The following is a 19,784-nucleotide window of genomic DNA, read 5'->3' as shown; positions in this document are numbered from 1 at the left end:
CCCCCCCCATGTATTTTACGTAGAAGATAAAGAACTCTGGGCGGAATCAGGCAACCTCCCAAATCGTTCATTCAGAAGCCCGAAGTTAACCACCCACAGGGTGCCTGGGGGCGCCTAAAGTCAGCCTGGTTGTGGCGCCTGGCAAAGTTGCCCTGTGGAATGTGTCTGGGGGTCCGTATATCACCACGCACACGCTCAAGTTGACTGCGGACGCCAAATCAAACAGCCACCAGCATGGGAGTTTAGGTCTCTCAACACAGGAAGTGGAAACCAGCGAGTCAAAGGACTCAAAGTCTTCCTATGTTCACGGTGACTCAGGTGCACATCGAGCGGGAGGGCCACCCTGAGAGGCATGGAGAACGGCAACCTTACTCAGAAGGGTTTCTGAGCTGTCAACCTGGGCCCCCAGGGTAGTGAGGGGCAGAGTACTAAAGAAAAGCCTCTAGAGGAAGGGCCCGAAAGCATGGCCACAAGGCAAGGAGATGGCAGGTTGGGATACGCGAGGTGTGTGCTGGGCCACAGCAACTTCTCTATCTTCATGAGACAGACCTGCCCCCTGAGAACTGCAGGTGCGTGAAGCCTAAAGCCAATAGTCTTTAGTCTGTCCACACTAAGGCTCAGAGTTTCCATCTATCTGTGATGGGCTCTAGTGACAAGCACGCGCGCGCGCGCATACACACACACATACACACAAAGCGTTAAGGCTCCTGAAATTATATCTGTATTAAAATAACCTTCAGATGATAGAGGTACAGCTCTCTTTATCAATAGCTATATCTGTATTCATTCTATCTATCCATCCATCTATCCATCATCTCTCTCCACCATCCATCCATCCATCCATCCACCACCATCCATTTATCCATCCATCCACCACCATCCATTTATCCATCCAACCATCCTTCCTTCCATCCATCCATCCACCCACCCACCCACCCTTTCATCCATGTATCCATCCATCATATAGCTCCATCATCCATCCACCCCTCCACCCGTCCATCCACCCAACATCTACCTGTGTATCTATAAGGGGGCTTCAAAACGTTCATGAAAAGTAGAATTAAAAAGATAATAGAAGAAAGATAAAGGTAGGGAAGAATAAGAGTTCAAGGCACTAGAGGTAACTACTGTTAATGGTGATCCATGGAGGGGATTGCAATCACGGCAATGAAGGGAAGTGTATGATTTGTTGCACATAAAGCTGATGATCTGCTCTGCAAACCGTCATTCAATTCACGGTCGTTTTTTAAAAGAGACATTTTTTTCCCCATTAAATTTGTAATCCTGTCTCTCTCTCTTCTTTTTACGCATCTATCCACCTACCTAACTACTCTATCTATCTATCTATCTATCTATCTATCTATCTATCTATCTATCTATCTATCTATCTATCTATCTATCATCTTTGTATCTCCCCCTACCTCCCTATCTACCCATCTACCCACCTCCCTACCTTCCTATCTACCTTTCTACCTATCTATCTGGAGTCTAGGTGTGGTGCTGTAGGATAAGCAACAATCACAAAGTCAGAAGTTCAAACTCACCAGCCCCTTCTCGGAAACCCTATACAGGGTCGCTAAGAGTAAGACCTGACTTGACATCATTTCACAACATCTACCTACCTCTGTCTCTATCATCTACCTATCATGCTAATGGCTGAGAATCCCTCCCATAGGACTCTTTGATGGAGAAGTGTGTAAACTACCTTCACTGAAGGGTTAAAATGCAATGCAGGAAAAGCAAAGGTGTGCTATCCAACACAGGGCAGTGAGGAGGGCTAGCGCACAGTCTTTTCCTCAAATCACCCACTCATCCAGTCTCATCTTCTCAGGGTCTCCTCCAGGCTTGTGGACTTTCTTTTCTTTCCAAAGCTGCCGGTGACAAAATGACCCTCATTGTACTCTCTGAGATGGCCTTCACCAATGACGGATTCCCCGGAATGGGGAAAGAAACTTAAAAAGAAATGAAGCCAATAATCAGATGAAGCTGAGGTGAACTTGCCTTTGGAAGGCATTGCACTTTGGTGGAGTACAGAGCCGAAGTCGATGGGATTGTAATGCACATGACCTGTGTTATCTGCGGGAGTCCTGGTGCGGCGCTGTCAGGGAAGTGCTAGACCACAAGGGTGGTTTGAACTGTAAGGTTAGCGGTTCAAATCCACCGAGTCGTTCCTTGGAATCCCTGTATAGGGTCGCTATGGGCTGGAACTGACTCAACGACATTTAACAATAATATAATTTGCTTACTAAAGATGAGGCTTTCTACTCCCGTAAGGATTTACACCCTTGGAAACCCTGTACAGGGTCGCTATGGGTCGGAACCGACTCGATGGCACTTAACAACAACAACAACAACATTATCTTTAAAATAATCTAACCCACGTGTGTATTATACAGATATGCATTTTCACGTTTGTGTATTTTGTTGTTGTTGCATGCTGCATCCGATTTTAAGTGCTAGCGCTCCCATGTGACAGAACAGAAGGGTCCCGTTAGGGTTCCGAGCCAGCCAGCTTGGCAGGAGCAGGTCATGAGGCGTTCCTCTCACGGAGTTGCTACGGTGGCTTCCAACAGCCCATCTTTATATTAGCATCCAAGAGCTTAACCACGGCACCGCTATGCCTCTTACACGTGTGTGTCTGTGTGTGTCAGCTGGAGCTGTGGTTCAGGGCATGGTTACCAACCGAAAGGTTGGACACCCAACAGGGTCACTGTCAGTAGGGACTGATGTGATGGCAGCAGGTCTGGTTTTGTGTACAGGTCTATTAGTTGGTTAGTTAACTAGTTAGTTGGTTTACTAGTAATTAGTATACTAGTATAACTAACAGGTTGCTTCCCCTGCACCCTCCTGATTGCTTTGGATGTGAATACTAAACTCTGGACTAGGGTAATATCAGGCGGGAAGAAGACCCCCTTAGGAATTGTCCCGTATTCTCAATGGAACCTGTGGCCAATGACCGAGAAATCCCTACAGGTTTTCCTGCAGGCGAACGCAGAGGCTGCGCCATGTGTCAGTCAGCTCTTCTCCGCCGGAGCCCAGAGTGGGAAGGAGGACAGCCTGGCTCACGGTGGTGAAGGCAGCTGGACTTGACCATGGGCTAACGGAAGGAATGGAAAATAGCCGGTTTGTCCAAATCTTGTTTGTGCTTCTTCGATCTTACTCTCACTGAGCAAACATCGAGAAGTGTTCCGTTTATCAGAGGGCTTCAGTAGATTTGCAGCAGACCCCATATCAAGGAGCCCTGGGCTGCTAACCATCAGGCCAGCGGTTCAAACCCACCAGCTGCTGCTCAGGAACCCTAAACAGTGTTGCCATGATTGGGACGTGACTCGACGACACTTAACAACAATCACAAGAACTAATATCAAACTCTAAGCCCATAGCCATTGAGTGGATTTCAACTCCGAGCCCCGAGGTACTACACAGGAGAGCTGCCACAGAACGTGTTCTTGGTTGTAATTGTTACGGAAGACAGCCAGGTCTTTCTTCTGTGGTGTGACTGCTTTAGTTTGAATCTCCAACCTTGTGGTTAGCGGTTGGACGCAAACTGCCTGCTTCATCTTCATGGCCCCTGTGCAATGCTGCTACTGCATGCTGTTAAGTGGTTTCTGACTCATAGTGGCCCTGTATAGGGTTCCCGAGCAGTGGCTGGTAGGTTTGAACAGTTAACCTTGCGGTTAGCAGTCCCGAGCTTATCCTATAGCACCACCAGGGTCTTCTAACGACCAAGGTGCCTCAGTGTCTCCGTGAGCTCAGGGAGTCTGTAACTAGCAGAGCTTACTAGTGACAACAGTGCTTGTGAACTAATGTGTTTTTCTTCAAATTTCCTGGGATAAAATCACATTCCCGCCTTCTGTGTCTGCTTGCCCACCGTGCCCTCCCCCTCTAGGGCATTGTCTAAGCAGTATGCTAATTAAACAACAGATTGCACTGGACAAATCTGCTGCAAAAGACCTCTTTAAAGGGTCAAACAGCTAGGATGTAAGTTTGAGGAACAAGATGTGCCTGGCCCACGCCCTGTCTTTTCAGCTGAAAGCTGGGGAAGGAATACGGAAGATCGACAAAGAATTGAAGCACCTGAATGATGCTGGTGGGGAGGAATATGGAACGAGCCAGGGACTGCCAGAGGAACGAACCAAGAGTACGGCCAGAATGCTGCTTAGAATCGAGGGCGGGGAGACTGCCTCTCACGTACTTTGGTCATGCTGTCAGGAGGAACCAGTCCCTGGAGAAGGACACTATGCTTGGTAAAGTGGAGTGTCAGTGGAAAAGAGGAAGGCCCTCAGTGAGCTGGATCCTGACACAGTGGCGGCAGCATTGGGCTGAAACGTAACAACAATGGTGAGGATGGGGCAGGACTGGGCAGTGTTTCGTTCTGCTGTTGTTCCTGGGGTGGCTCTGGGTCAGAATCGACTCAAGGGCATCTAACAACAACTTTAATGTATTTTACATGTTGCTGTCAAAATATTAGCATAGCTTCTTGTTGTTAAGTGTTGTGAAGTCGGTTCCGATTCACAGGGATCCTGTATGGGGTTTCCAAGGAGCTGCTGGTGAGCTTGAACCACTGACCTTGTGGTTCAAACTGACCTTGCAGGCCAGCGCATTAACTCACAGCACCACACTTATGAAAAAAACCTAGGGTTGAGGAGGGAGTGGTTAGCAAACAAATGTAGACGACTAACGTTATCTGGGTAAAAACACTGTATATCACCCCAAGAGCTACACTTTCTTTCCTTCAGGAGTGGTGGCATGCGGACACTCTGGATACAGGAATGTAATTGTTAAGTGCTGTTCACTTGGTTCTGACTTGTAGGAACCCTGTCTAGGGTTTCTGAGGAGTGGCTGGTGGATTTGAACCAACGACCTTGTGGTTCAAACCGACCTTGTGATCCAGGGCTTTATCCTGCAGAGCCACACAAGTGGGAAAACCTGTAAATTAACATGGAGACACTTAAACCTACATTCCACTGACAGTTTACGTGTCTCCTGGTGGCACAGATAGCTAAGAGCCTATTAGCCCAAAGCTTGGTGGTTGTAACCCACTCCCACTCAGAGAAGATTCAGAAGAAAGGCCTGGCGACCTCCTTGTGGTGCATCACAGCCGTGAAAACCCCATGGAGTAGTTCCACACAAACTGACTGTAGACAGTTACAGATTTCTTTAAGGAGCCCTGGTGGCACAATGGGTTAAGTGCTCAGCTGCTAATGAAAACATTGCTGGTTCACACCCACCAGCTGCTTCTGTAAAGATGAGAGTCCCGGAGGCCCTCTGGGGCAGTTCTCCTCTGTCCTCTAGGGTGGGTATGAGTCGGAATGGACGGGACAGCATGGATTTGGTTATGTTTGACTACAGGTGCTGCATGTTGGCATGGAAGCCTGGGGTCCCGCTGGCTCTCATCTTTGTCTCACAGCAGTGTGGTCCCTTCTGCTTACGACGGCTATTCGTCTGTACTGTCTCCAAGATGCAAATGCATCACGGCACACTTCAACGGGAGACTCTCTTTCCAGACACTTGACCCTGTTAGCAATGTCTCCTCTTCTCGACGGCACTTGAGCACAACTCTCTCAGTCACATTGTGGGAGATGGGCAGAAATCGAAAGAGGAAAATGCTTTTTGAAAGGGGTCTAGCCACCAGCACAACCACCACCCTAGGTGGGCACATTTGGGGAAGCCGAGGACCACCAAAAACAAGGGAGACCCTCCTGGGGACGCACTGGCACTGCAGCCTCAGGAATGTACCCAAACATTCCACACATCATGGGGATGCCACAGAGCAGGCCACGTTTCCTTCTGCTGCAACAAGCCAGAGACAACTCGACAGCCAAGACCGAACGACAGACGCCACCATGAGGGATCATCCTGGCAGAGGGGTCCCGTGTCAGCTCAGCCTCCTCCAGGAAGCCGGTACGGACTTGGGGAATCACGGCGTTGTTCCTTACCTGCCCTTTGTACTCCACGGGTCTCAGGCCTGAGTAAATGGGCACAAAGCTGCTGGCCAGCAGGACCTAGACAGAGAAAGGGAACAAGCAGTGCATGGGCACAGGGGCTCACGGCTGTGGTGTGGATTTGCTATACGTTTACTGTAACTGACGTGCTCAATCAGTTCACAGACTTCAAGAGAACAGCTGTTATTGTTGTTAGGGACCCAGTCAATTGGCAATCTTGGTGATGGAAGAAAATTGTCCACTAGGTTTCCTAGGCTGCCACCTTCATGTGAGCAGATACCCAAGTCTTTCTCATGCAGAGCCACTGGGTGGGTTCGGACAGCCAACCTTTCAGTTTACAGACGAGCGCTTAACCCATTGTGCCACCAGGACTCTTAATACACAAGTGCATATACCTAACTGAAAGTAGAGGGTCACTGAAAATGTTGTTGGGAGGAACCAGTCTACTGGAGAAGGACATCATGCTTGGGAAAGTTGACGGTCAGAGAAAAAGAAGAAGACCCCCAACGAGATGGGCTGGCACAGTGGCAGCAGCAGTGGGCCGGACTCAACGGCACCTAACATTAACAACAACTAAGAAGTGCTGCCCTGCTGATGCCGTGTGTTAAGCATTGAGCTGTTAACCAAAAGGTTAGCGGTTCCCACCCACCCACCACTTTGAGGTCATCTGCTTCTTTAAAGATTCTCAGCCCTGGGTAACCCAATGGAGGAATTTTAATCTATTCTGTAGGTTCCTCAGGAGTTCAAATCCGCTTGATGATCGATGGGTTTTCTGGTTTTACATAAAAGACAGCTTTTTAAATATCCAAAAGGGTCCTAAAGAGAGGTGTATAAGGTAAGGCACCCTGAATCAGCAACTTCACCAAAGCACAATCAGCATTTCAATGTTAGATGACAACCAAGTCATCAGGTAAAGTCGACCTGCCAGAGTCTAGACGAACTGAAAAAACTGAATGGCTCATTGGAGTGGAGCCCCTGGGTGGCACAAAGTACTCAGGCACTCAATGAAGGAGCTGACAGTTTGAGTCCACTCAGATGCGCCTTGGAAGAAAGTCCTGGCAATCTGCTTCTGAAAGATGACGGCACTTGGAAACACGGTGGAGCACAGTGGTGTTCTGCACACATGGGCTACCACATGAAAATCACCTTGACAGGAAATGCTGTGGCTTTCTTTGTTGTTAACATAGACAGTTAAGATTGTTTAAAAACTGTATCTGATCAACAGAGAGGGAAGGAGTCTTCACATCAAGTATCAATGCTAACCCCTCTGTACACAGGGCAGATAGGGACGGGCAACTTAGACATTGGCTACCTAAAATGAGGGGGCGATAAAGGCATGAAGTGACTGGCTTACAAGCTTTCAAGAAGGAGTTTAGTTTAAGAGGGTGCGGGGGAAGGTAGAATCCCCACGGAATAGTCTTCATCTTGTCTACATGGGTCTGGTGAAAAGAGATGGGGATAAGATTCTTATGATTCAGTAGTGAGTAACTGTTAACATGACTAATTGTGACTGTCACAATTGTAAAGGTAGAAGTTTTGTAACAAAAATGGGGTAGTAGTTACTCTTACATTACAGAAATAGAGGATCCTAGGGCCATCAAGGGGAAAGAGCACAAGCAGAATGTGGGACCCTATTGAGAGAAGCAGCAACACCAGAGAGGGAGCAGCTGAGGACTCTAGCTTCATGGAAAGAGAGGGACTGAGAGCTGGTGGCCAGGAGGCAGGCTTGCAGAATGTGCCCTTTGGTTGTTTAAATTATTATATATTTCTGAGTGCCGCACCCCCCGCAAAAGTAAAACAAAACTGCATCTGATTTCCCAATGCCACCAGGTTGTTCCTAAGAGGACAACACGTTGCCTACCCTTAGGGACCCAGCTGCGGTATGTTAACAAGTGGTGGCAGCCACAAAGGACAGCAATTATACTCTGTTTGGTGGTGTCTGTGTGCTGACGAGTCAGGTTCCAACTCAGAGTGACCCTGTATAGGGTTTCTGAGGAAGCTGTAAATCTTTATAGGAGCAGAAAGTCTTATCTTTCTTTTATGGAGTGGCTGGTGGGTTTGAACTGCTGACTTTTGGCTAACCGCCCAAATCATAGCCCACTGTGCCACTAGGGCTCCTTGCCAACTATACTCTGGGCTTCCATTTAAGAGTCAAATAAGACTTGAGTTTTGTTCCACATTTCCCCCTAGGACCTTCAGAGCAGTTGGTCATGATCACTGGGCACCACCTAGCACTCCAGTCTCAGGACCACGGACAGCGATGTTCCTGTGGTCCCTTAGCCCATTGTCTCCATGCGTCTTCAACTGTCTTTGCCATTTTCCCCTTCGGACAGGAGAGACCAACAGTTGTACCTTAGGTAACCTCTCATGGGTTTACTGGTTGGATAGAGGCAGGTGGAGCCCATGAATATGACCGTTAGTCACCCTTTGGGTCCCCTGTGGCTCAATTTTCATTCAAATAACAGATCTACAGGGGGACTAATAATACCAGAGAGGTATGCAGTTCTTAGAATAGTTGGGCAGCTCTTGCCCAAGGACATGGTTCAGAAAAGCAAGAGGGGAGGAGAAAGCAAGTGGGAAAAGTGATGTTACACTGTGAGGACAGCAATCAATGACCAGAAACAAAATGGATCTGAATTGTAGAATGGAAAACTGATGTGCTCTGTCGACCTTCACCCAGCCCTCATCGTCATTTAGGAAATGGCCCGTTCTTCCTGTGGTACAACTAGGACTCCGGCAGCTTTCATGTCAGGGAAATGCCATTGTTTCTTGGCAGTGGAATTGTATTTGAGAAGAAACAACATTAGATATGTAGAGTATTTCAGCTACAATCTTTCAAATGAGAAAAGCAAAGATTTTAGGACTGTTTATTGTCAGAGATTTCATGAGATTTTTTTTTTCTTCCCCCTTCTTGAACAGGTGTTATTTGAAAGTGGATCTTGGCCCCAAACTGATTTGTAAATCATCCGTTCAGAATGATGGAGAACTCAGAAAGCATTTTCCTCCAAGAAACAATATTATAGGTATGATTTTTGAGGCCAGCTCTCAAAGAGGCTATTTATTCTGAACTGCAACTAAATTACAGACCAGACACCAGCGTAACGTGATTTTCACAGGAAAACCCTTCCAGAGTTACAGTGCACCACAGCCGGAGTCTGTTCCATGATGTGTTCATTTCTGCACCCTGGCACTGCGCTTAGAACCGAATTACTCACACAGAAACTCCACCTTCACCCCCACCTCCCTGCTAACAAGATGCCACGGGCGGGGATAGTGTGTTGTCTCTTTGTATATTTAGTCGAAGGAGTCCTGTGGTGTAGTAGTTCAGCGCTTAGCTGTTAGCCACAAGGTCGGCAGTTTGAAACCACCAGCTGGTCTGTGGGAGAAAGATGTGGCATCCTGATTTCATAAATGGAACACCCCAGTGGAGAAGTTTGGAACACCCCAGTGGGGCAGTTCTCCTCTGTCCTAAAGGGTCACTATGTTGAATCTGACTCAACAGTAATGGTGAATTTGAAAAGTTGGTGGGAAAATCCCACAATCTTTTGACAACATTTATAAAGGCACCTTTTGAAGCCCCCAGTTGCTAAAAAAGGACACTGTGGTTGGTCAGATCAAGGTCAGCGAAGGCGGAGGACACTCTGCAAGAGATGGGCGGTACAGCCCCAACGAAAGGGGCAAACATCACCCCAACAATGCTGAGGACGGTGTGGGGCCAGGCGCGTTTCCTCCTGCTGTGCACGTGTCCGCCGTGACTCAGACACAACTTGTGGGCACGGGAGGCCCACTGCGAGGCTCCCTGTGTACGGAGAGGTGGGCTGCACACTCACGTGCAGCACTGCTTCACGGGGGCAGAGCGGCTGCTGGTATTACTGCATGATTGCTCACGATGGCTTGACAGCCTAGAGCAAGAGTCCATGTAGACACAACCGCCTTCCGAAGGTGCCATTCCTCTCAGAACGTTGGCTTTGACTGGGGTACCACACTAGAGTGACGTGACAGTACCTTCATGTGCTCATTTCACAGGTGGGCAGGGCTTGTGAGGATAAACTCACATGACTTGTTCAAGATCACAGGAGCATGAGCCAGCGGTTCGGTTTCACAGAACGTTTGCTTGCAGTCTAGGCCCCTGCATTCGCCCTGGCCATATTTGACCCGATCATCCACTAGCTAGTCTGTTATAGACCACAGTAACAGCTCGGCACACTTTGCAAATACCTGTAGCAACTTAATGACGTTATTCCACGACTGTAACTTGACACGGCCCTGCAAACTGAGACAATTTGTGGAGAGCATGCACAACATGGAACAACTGTGCTTAGAGCTCTTTAAAGGACCAGAGACGCTCTTTGAATAACTATTACAATTATGCTCCAAACACTGAGGTGCCCCACAGAAACCAAATCCCTCCCCTTCGAACCAGGAGCATTTCAGTCCATGTCAAAGACTCACGCGTTAATGCTCAATTGTTTGGGGATGTGTGGATGAAAAGTGCTCTTCAATTACAGCTGCAGTCAGTAACAGTGAGGTCCCTCCTCAGTGCTACGAGACAGGCAGTGATCACGCTGGAACAGCTGTGACTCCGCCAATCAATGGACCCGCTCCACTGTAGCTTGATCTCCTTTCACAGGCCTTGTTGATGATTTGGACATCAAACCGAGTTTAGGGGGAAATGAGCTCGGGATATTTAAGGACTAAGCAATTTCTCTGATGTGTACTTCACTTACAGCTATTTTACTGCTGGCAAATAGGATTCTGGAAAGGAGGAGATGGAACTGGGCCTCAATGTGTGCTTTTCTTACGTCCCATCTCATGTCTTCCCGGGGAGATTGAGCTCACCAATAACCCTCACTCTGTGTAGGGCCAAGAAAACCCCACACCTTGGCCATCGACTCCGCGGCCACAGAGCACATCAGCTCCTTCAGGTTCTCTTGGTTGTTGTCATTGTGGAGGCACATGGCTAGACCTTTCTTCCCCAGTGCCACTGGACGGTTCAGATGATCAACCTTGGCCACGTGGTTCCACATCTGTCCACCACACTCATTCCCAGTAGGTCCGGGGACACCCTGCTCCACATCTGTACACCACTGACATTCCCAGTAGGACCATGATGCCCTGATGGGGAAGGTGAAGATTTCAATGACTTGTACCCATCCAGACACTCAGTGGAGCACCAGCAGACCACAGCACGATGCATTAAAACATGAGCTCCTCTGAGGCAGGTTTACCTCCTGAAGAGCCTGCTGACGTTGGCAAAAAGGGTCACCTAGGACTGGCTGTGGTCGGTTGGCCCCCAATGGCTGGTGATGTCACGTATGCACAACAAACACTGGAGGGGGGCTGTGTGTCCACGGGCGGGTCTTGCAATCTCACAAGGGCAGCTGCTTCGTGTCGGGAGCCTCCAGACTCCATCTACAGGAAGGATGTGCAGGTGGCTTTGTCCTCCTCCGGTTCAGTATCCACTCGACCCTCTGTGCATAGCTCCACCTGAGACAAGCCCCCTGAGACAAGCCCCCCCAGGACTCTTCTATCACACGAGCTCAATAACCCTCCTACCCTCCTACCCAGGGTGCTGTCTCATGGACTCTGAGGGTTTCTTAGCCTGTATTTTTTTACAAGGGGAGTCCTGGAGTGGCGCTGTAGGATAAGCACTGGACCACAAGGTCGGACTGAAATGCAAGGTAGGCAGTTCAAACCCACCAACTCCTCGGAAACTCTATACAGGGTCCTTATGAGTCAGAACTGACTTGACAACACTAAATAACTACAACAAATTCTTTACGGAGGCAGAGCGCCAGGTCTTTCTCCCAAGGAGCCTCTGGGTGGGACTGAACCGCCGACCCCTCTGTTGGCAGCTGAGCTTTTGAACTCTGGGCCACTAGGATTCCTGATGCCCAAGGCAGGCTTATTGTCTTCCACCTCGGAGCTTGCTCTCTTCCCTCCTGCCCCACTGTTCGCCCGCCCGCACTCATCCTGGGCAATGCTCCGTGACTTTTCCACATGCAGATTCAAACTCCTTTGTTGTAGTAATCAAAACCCACCCTGCTAGTCGTAGCTCTTTAAATGGTGAAGGCTTATTGTAGGAAACATTGGTACATGCTTCTTAGATCACCAGGATAAGTATTCTGTTTTCCATATTCTCCTTAGAAGGAGGGCCACGTTTCTGTCCACTACCTCCCGTCTCTTCTCAGTGAACTCAAGCAATGACACCATTGGCTGATCAGCTCGTACCCCAGACAAGGAAGCTGGGGGGGGGGGAGTCGGCTGACACACAGCAATCGTTTTCAACTGCTGTCCTCACTAGTTTTCACACATGTGGAGGCCTAACGCAATGCCAACGCCGCTTCCTGCAGTTCTGCGGCCAGGACACAGAAGGGTCTTGCAGGACAGAATCCAGGTGCCCGGGGCTGCATGGCTTCCCGAGGGCCCCGCATGAGGGTCTGCTCGCTTGATCCTGGAGGTGCTGACAGACGGTGGTTTTCTGCACCTGAATGACCCAAGGCCCCACTTCCTTGCTGGCGGGCAGCTGGGGGTGGTCCTGAGCACCTGGGGTCTCCCTAAGACCCTTGCTTGAGGGTTTGCATCTCAGAACCAGAAGCAGTGCATTCAATCCTACTACATACGTGGGTGTACCTCACTGAGCACACCGAGAGGCCTCCGTGTCTAACGGTTCAGGTGCTGCATTGGGCTGCATCCAGAACGTTCTCCTAAACCTTTCATATCATCTGGAAAACCCCACTGCCCTGGGAGGTGTGGCACTCCCAGACTCAGGAAATCAGAAAGGGGGCTCTTCAGGGATGAAGAGCAAGGCCATTTGTCCCCGTGACTGGAGCTGAGCACTGCAACCCAGGGTTAGCAATGCTAGCGGGCCGGCCACCTACCATGCTGAGGTTTTCGCAAAGTTACTCCCCATGTAGCACGTAGCTCCTTTTCTCTTTATAAATTAAGCTGCTGATGTGGCTGTAGGATAAATACTGGACTGCCAGTCTCAAGGTCGGCAGTTCAAACCCACCGGCCACTATACAGGGTCGCTAAAAGCATGAACCAACTCAACAGCACTTAACAACAACAGGCAATTGTAATACATGGAGCCAGGTGGGGCTGTGGGCTGATCATTGCAAGGTAGGTGGTTCAGATCCACCCGTCGCTCCACAGAGATGAGGCTGGCTGCTCTCATCACCGTGTACAGCTTTCATGGATGGAATGGTGTTTCCCCCAAAATAGGTGTCACTTGGCTGGAACATGATTCTCAGGTGTCTGGCATTTCTGTGATGCCCCCCGAGGATGTGATCTGATGTGATCAAACAATAAGAGGATTAAGGGTGGGATGTCGTTGTTGTTAAGTGCCGTGGAGTTGGTTTAGACTCATAGTGACCTTTTGTAGGGTTATGAGGCTTTTAAATCTTTTGTGGCAGCTCAAAGCCTCATCTTTCTCCCTCAGAGCTGTTGGTGGCTCAAACACTGGACCTTGTGGTTCACAGTCCAGTGCTTATCGTATGGAGCCACTGCACCTGCAAAGGTGAGATGTTGTTTGTTGATGAGTGCCATCAAGCCAGTTCCGACTTACAGTGACCCTGTATAGGGTTTCCGAGGAGCAGCTGGTGGGTTTGAACCATGGACCTTGTGGTCCAGTGCATTATGCTGCAGCACCACACCTGAGTGGGCTCTAACTCATAGCAATCCTGTATACAGTTTCCGAGGAGCAGCTAGTGGGTTTGAACCATGGACCTTGTGGTCCAGTGCATTATGCTGCAGCACCACACCTGAGTGGGCTCTAACCCATAGCGACCCTATATAACGTTTCCAAAGAGTGGCTGGTGAGCTTGAACCACCGACCTTGCAGTTCAAATGGCTTTGCAGCCTGATGCATTAGTCCACAACACCACACCAGGTTGTTATTCCCTGGATCTGGGAGCTTCAAAGGGACCCCAGGGACAAAGAACGCACTCCACTCCTGGCTCTTGTTTCTTGGTGATGTTGTTGTTAATTGCTGTGAAATCAGTTTTGACCCATAGCGACCCTGTATAGGGTTTCCAAGGAATGGCTGGTGAGCTTGAACAGCCGACATGTGGTTCAAACCGACTTTGCAGTCCAGCGCATTAACCCACAGCACTATACCAGGAACACTTCTTGGGGGTAATGAGTCCCTTAATCCCACCAGGACCCTGATGTGAAGTACAGGAGAGTCCCACGGAGGTGGTCTCCAATATCTTTTCTCTTACAAGAGATAGAAGGAGAAGGAAGTGGGTAGAGAGTGAGGGACCGGTTGCCACCAAGAAACAAGATCCAGGAGTAGGCTGCCTGCCTTGGACCTGGGGTTCCTGTACAGTGAAGCTCCTACATCCAGGGAAGACTGGTGTCAAGACACACCGAGATCGCCGAGGAATGCGGGGCCTGCAGATGGTGAAAGGAGACGGGGCCCTTCCTCCAGAGCCAGCACTCTGAATTCAGACTTGTAGCCTTCTGAGCTGTGAGCGAATACATTCCGGGTTGCTAATGCCAGCCACCAGCAGTAAGAGAACCAAGACGGCTGCTAACGGAAAACTTGGCCCTTCTAACTTGCCAGCCAGAGGCGTATCCAAGCTGTGTAAGGTTAGTACGTGGCTGGGCCCCACTGAGCCATTTTCCTATGAATCCTTGCCAGCTGGAGAGTTCATTTGGCATGTTCAAATGAGGACTGTCATACTTGAGAGTCTCCTTGGGTTATGTCACACTGATCCTGCTCTGCTGAGTGTAGAGACAGGAAAAAGACTGAAGAAAAAGATGCTGAGATCATTACAGGTTGATGTTCATGAGCGAAAAGCGGACGGAGCAGTGACTGGCGTGCAGTGACGTACTGTGGTGATGGGAAGACGCACGAGCTTGACTTGCGGATGGTAAAGTTCTCTAAGGGGCAGGAGTCAGGGGCTTGGACAGGGGTGCAATTTCAGTGCTCCTCGCAGGTGCTTTTTCGCATAGATACACCTCTGTTCCCAGCAACTCCCCGGGAGGAAGATGTGGCCGTTGGGTTTTGTAAAGACTGTTGTTGTTGTTGTTGTTAGTTGTGACAGGATTGGCTCCAATTCATAGCGACCCAGAGCACAGGTGAACCAAACACTGCCCGGTCCTGCGCTGTCCTCACAATTGTTATGTGTGACCCTAGGACTACGGCCACTGTGTCTGTCCATCCCCTTGAGAAGTTCTCATCCAGAATTTGTTAAGATGAACACCGTCGAAAGCCTTTACATAGTCAACAAAACACCAGCAATTATGTTTCTGGTAGTCTCTGCTTTTAGCCAAGACCCATCTGCCATCGGCTATGATATCCCTCATTCCACGTGCTCTTCTGAATCCGGCTTGGACTTTGGGCAGCTCCCTGCCGATGTGCTGCTGGAGCTGTTTATGAATTATCGTCAGCAAACTCAAGTGCGGTGGTGTAGGTAAAGCTCTTACCCAGACCACAGGTCCCAGGACCTGTCTGTCACTGCCACACGGTGCTAACATGCTCGGCTCCGACCGGGAAAGGTTAGTGGTCCGAATCTACAAGGGGAGCCTCAGGAAAAAGGTCTGGTGATGTACTTCAGAAAAATGAGTTACTGAAAACTGGGGAGACACTTCATGTCTGTGGCCATGAGCTGGCAGGGACTGACTGAGGCTTTGAATCAGCTCTCTCTACAGTTTCCCGAGATTCCCAGGGAGCTCATTAGGGTCCCCTGGGAAATCTTGTGTCCGCGTAGATTTTTATTCTGCCTACTGGAGGTGGCAATACAAATTCTCCGCAGGGGCTTGAGCTGGAATGCACCTGGATTGACTCTCTGGCAACCGATTTGGGTTGCTTTACTTAGTTTTCATTGCTACTAAATTGTACCAGGAGTCCTGGCGTGGTACTGTAGGATAAGTACTGAACCATAAAGTTGGTCTGAACCATAACTTCAGTGGTTCAAATTCACTAGCTGCTACTCGGAAACCCTATACAGGGTTGCTATGAGCTATGAGTCAGAACCTACTGACGGCACTTAACAACAACAAATTTCACTAGGCACCTGCTTTTTGTTGTAAGGAGGAGGTCAAAGGTCATGACAGGAACACTGGGCTCCCTGCCGAGTACTCAGTCACTGCGCCACCAGGGTTCCTCAGAGGACTCTGGAGGCCAGCAGGGCCTGAGGTGGCCTGAGGGTCAGTGTTTGGTCCATTCCTCTAGGGCATCGTCTACTGGGCACTTCCTGCCTCCCAGGTGGGTGATGGGGCAGCGGCCTCAGGGATGGGGTCCTGCTCTCCCTACACACAGGAATTGCAGATACACACCTTGTTTATCACACTCTGTGTTTTTGCGCTCAGCAAATAACATTGCTTTTTTTTTTTTTTTTTCCCCAACATTGGCGAAGGTTTGGAGCAGCCCTGCATGGAGCAAGTGTATCTGTGCCATTTCCCCATGATACAGTGCTCGCTTTATGTCTCTGTGTCCTGCCCGGGGCATTCTTACCGCATCCCCAAGGCCTTCGTCATGCTGTTGGCATACTTCATGGTCTACTCACAAAACCCTGGCTGTGAACTGGACTCTGCCTCCCAGCGACCCTAGAGGTCAGAGGAGGGCTACCGAGGCTGGAAAACTTGCTGGACGCCAACTGCCCCATCCCTCTTCCTCCACAGGAGTGGCTGGTGAATTTCAGCTGCTGACCTTTCAGTTAGCAGCCTGACACTGAACCCAGTGTGCCACCAGAGCTCGTCAACAGGCCATGGTCTCATGCCAACACCACTTTAATGCGCACTGGGACACCAACATATGTGTGTGGTTCCCTTTACTGCGACCTTCAATGTACTGCCGAGGTCCAGAACCGAACCTACGCTCGTCCCCAGGCCTGCTGCACAGTGGAACCTGTGGAAACCGTAACCAGGTTAAGGCGGGAGCCTGCCAGAGTAAGAAAGCACTGATTGTTGCACACTAACATAGTGGCAGGAAAGGGTTCAGCTGCATCCAGTCAAAGATGGAAAACTTTCCAGACTCGACAAAACCAAGCAGCCCCATTTAGTTATAGCTCTCACTGGTTTGGTTTACGAATCGGGCTGCTAACCTCAAGGTCAGCAGTTCAAAACTACCAGCAGTTCCATGAGAGAAAGATGAGGCGCTCTGCTCCTGTAAAGATTGACAGCCTCGGAAACCCTGTGCAGGGTCGCTGTGAGTCAGAACCAACTCCACGGTACTTAACAACAACCACTCACTGGTCTGTGTCTCTGAGTAGGAGCTCTCCACTCCACACAACCGAGGCTGACACCCCCAAAGTCTGCTCACTGCACTGTTACCTTAATGAGGTCTTCCCTGGAGGCAAAATGGGAGACCAAGTAGTTTTCCCTGGTCCTGGTGTTGGTTATGGACACATGGAGTCGGTTCTGGGCCAGTTCATGAGCATTGGGCGGCAGAATCAGCTCCATTCCGCTTCTAAGGAAGAAGGAGAAGCGAGCCGCATCATTCACCGTTAATTATTGAAGTGCTATTCAGTGTTTCAGCAGAGAGGCTGCTGAGCTTGTCACAGGAAGCCAGTAGCACCCCATCTTCCTAGAGTTCTCGGGGGGACACACAGGATATGTACCTCAAACGCGCTACAAAGTCATAGCCAGGTGTGACTGCCCCGAAAGACTGCCTTCGGATTTCTTCTGCAAACTTGTAGACGAATTCATTACATTCCTGAAAAAAGAAAGGGGATAAATGAGGGTGTGGTGTGACAGGATCAGCACTGGACTGCGAACCACAAGAGCGGCGGTTCGAACCCACCAGCTGCTCCTCGAAAACCCAATTCAGGGTCACTATGAGTTGGAACCCAATTGATGGCACTTCACAACAACACTTTGACAAAGGCAGGGTTGGCCCAAGCGCTTCAGCAGTCAAGTATCAGCCAAAAGGTTGGAGGTTCAAACCCACACCCAGAGGCACGTCAGGATAAAGGCCTGGTGATCTGCCTCTGGAAGGTCACAGCTTTGACATTCTTGTGGAATGTAATTCCCGGCTGCACACATCACGTGGGGTCAGCTCGAGTCGGAATCAACTGGGTGGTAACTAGCAACAGCCGTACGCCATGTCAAAAACACACTCCAGGTTCCGACGTGCCGTCTGGGTTCTAGAAGTACACGCCCCACTGCAGACTCGGCCTCCACCCTCTTACACAGCTGTGCCTGCCCCCCCAGGTGCCCGGGCCCTCCCTCCACTCCTGCTCCACAGAGCATGACTTCTCACCACAGTGGACTCCCAAATCTTCTCGTGCTCTCTCACGTGGCGTCCTGCGTATCTGGACAATCCGCCAGGGCCCAGTCCTCATTCAACCGTGCCACATTCTCCTACAGGGCCCCCAACACAAATGAGCCTCCTCTCCCACTCCGATTCCATGCCCTCGAGCATGCAATCTATACTTCTGCTATCGTTGTTGTTGGTAATTATTGTTACCTGTTACGAATCAGGCTGCGAACCTTAAGGTCAGCGGTTCGAAACTACCAGCCGCTCCGCGGGAGAAAGATGAGGCTTTCTACTCCCGTAAAGATTTACACCCTCGGAAACCCTGTACAGGGTCGCTATGGGTCGGAACCGACTCGACGACACTTAACAACAACTTAACAACTTACAGAGTCAGACCGGACTGCCGTCTAAAATGGAACGAAACACTACCTGGGCCTCTGCCATGCCCACATCAGTTGTGGATCAGGCTGCTGGGATCTGTGGTGTTTTCATGGGCTGATTTTCAGAAGGAGATAGCCAGGCCTTTCTTCCTACTGTCAGCGAGGCAGTTCCACAGACACCTGTTCAGCATCTCAGCAACACACACACCTCCACTGACAAATGGGTGGTGGCTGTACATGGCCGGAAATCAAACCTGGGTGTCCCATATGCAAGGGGGTCATTCTACCTGAGCCAGCACTGGGTCAGCTCTGCCCCCGCATGGATGAATGCAGTATCAGCACCAGCAGAAGGGATGGCGGTAGTCCATGTGCATGGAACCAGTGGATGGGGGTCAGGTCTGGACCCTGACGTTTTGTAAAAGTACCTTCACACCGACTGAAAACCCTCGGGATTCCTACTCATGAAGACTCTACAAGACAGAGTGGAAGCATCCCGCCTTACGATTCACTTGTGAGCGATTGTTAACAAGACTGCTCATTGTAAACACTAGAAATCTAATGAGAGATGGGTCAGTGGTATCATTCTGCAGGGTCTGCAACGAGCCATCTCAGAAGCAGAGTGGGGATCTTGCTACCAGCAAGAAGAAAAGAAGGAGGGTGGGGTGCTCCTGAGATCAGTGCAGTGAGCCTCCTCAGCCCAGGGACAGAAAGCTATGCACTGGAGGAGAGCAGAGGAGCAGCCGCAGCGGAACCCACAGCTAAACTAGAACACCACACAAAACGGTGGTCTTCCCTGGCCATACAGTGAGGAAAGCAGAGTGACTTTGGGAAGGATGTTCACTTACAGAGTGGGGCGCCTCCAGGCAGTAAACTGGGGGAGCTAGGTTTGCTGAGGAGTCCTGGCTTGGTGCTGTGAGCTAATGCGCTAGACTATAAAGTTGGTTTCAACCATAAGGTCGGTGGTTCAAGCTCACCAGCTGCTCCTTGGAAACCCTATACAGGATTACTATGGGTTGGAACCTGCTTGAAGGCACTTAACAACAACCAGGTTTGCTGACCCACAGAGCTAGAGCTGAGTGCCTTTAGGCTGAGGCTTACGGTGGAATGGTGTGTCCTGTGGGCATTTATCAGTAATCCCTACAGGGCCGGGCAGAGAGACCTGACCAAAGGGCTATGCTCTGAGCATGTCTGAGTCTGTAGGCTAACTTGTTAACTCCCTCATACCCCACAGTGTGAGGATGGTGACTGTCTGAG

The 19,784-nt window shown here is 49.9% G+C and overlaps 1 protein-coding gene across 1 annotated transcript in view; it reads right to left on the bottom strand.

The window, feature by feature from the left end:
- The window catches only part of PNPLA4 (patatin-like phospholipase domain containing 4), a 29,531-nt gene that overhangs the window by 2,339 nt on the left and 7,408 nt on the right, over positions 1-19,784 (bottom strand). Inside the window, exons 2-4 of the mRNA XM_006835647.1 lie at positions 17,513-17,607; positions 17,226-17,361; positions 5,940-6,005 (exon numbers count right to left, since the gene is read on the bottom strand). Coding sequence (XP_006835710.1) covers positions 5,940-6,005; positions 17,226-17,361; positions 17,513-17,607 — 297 coding nt within the window. The remainder of the gene's footprint in view (positions 1-5,939; positions 6,006-17,225; positions 17,362-17,512; positions 17,608-19,784) is intronic.

The sequence above is a fragment of the Chrysochloris asiatica genome, unplaced genomic scaffold (genome assembly GCF_000296735.1).
Source record: "Chrysochloris asiatica unplaced genomic scaffold, ChrAsi1.0 scaffold00018, whole genome shotgun sequence".
Lineage (NCBI taxonomy): Eukaryota > Metazoa > Chordata > Mammalia > Afrosoricida > Chrysochloridae > Chrysochloris > Chrysochloris asiatica.
This window is presented reverse-complemented; position numbering and strand designations above follow the sequence as displayed.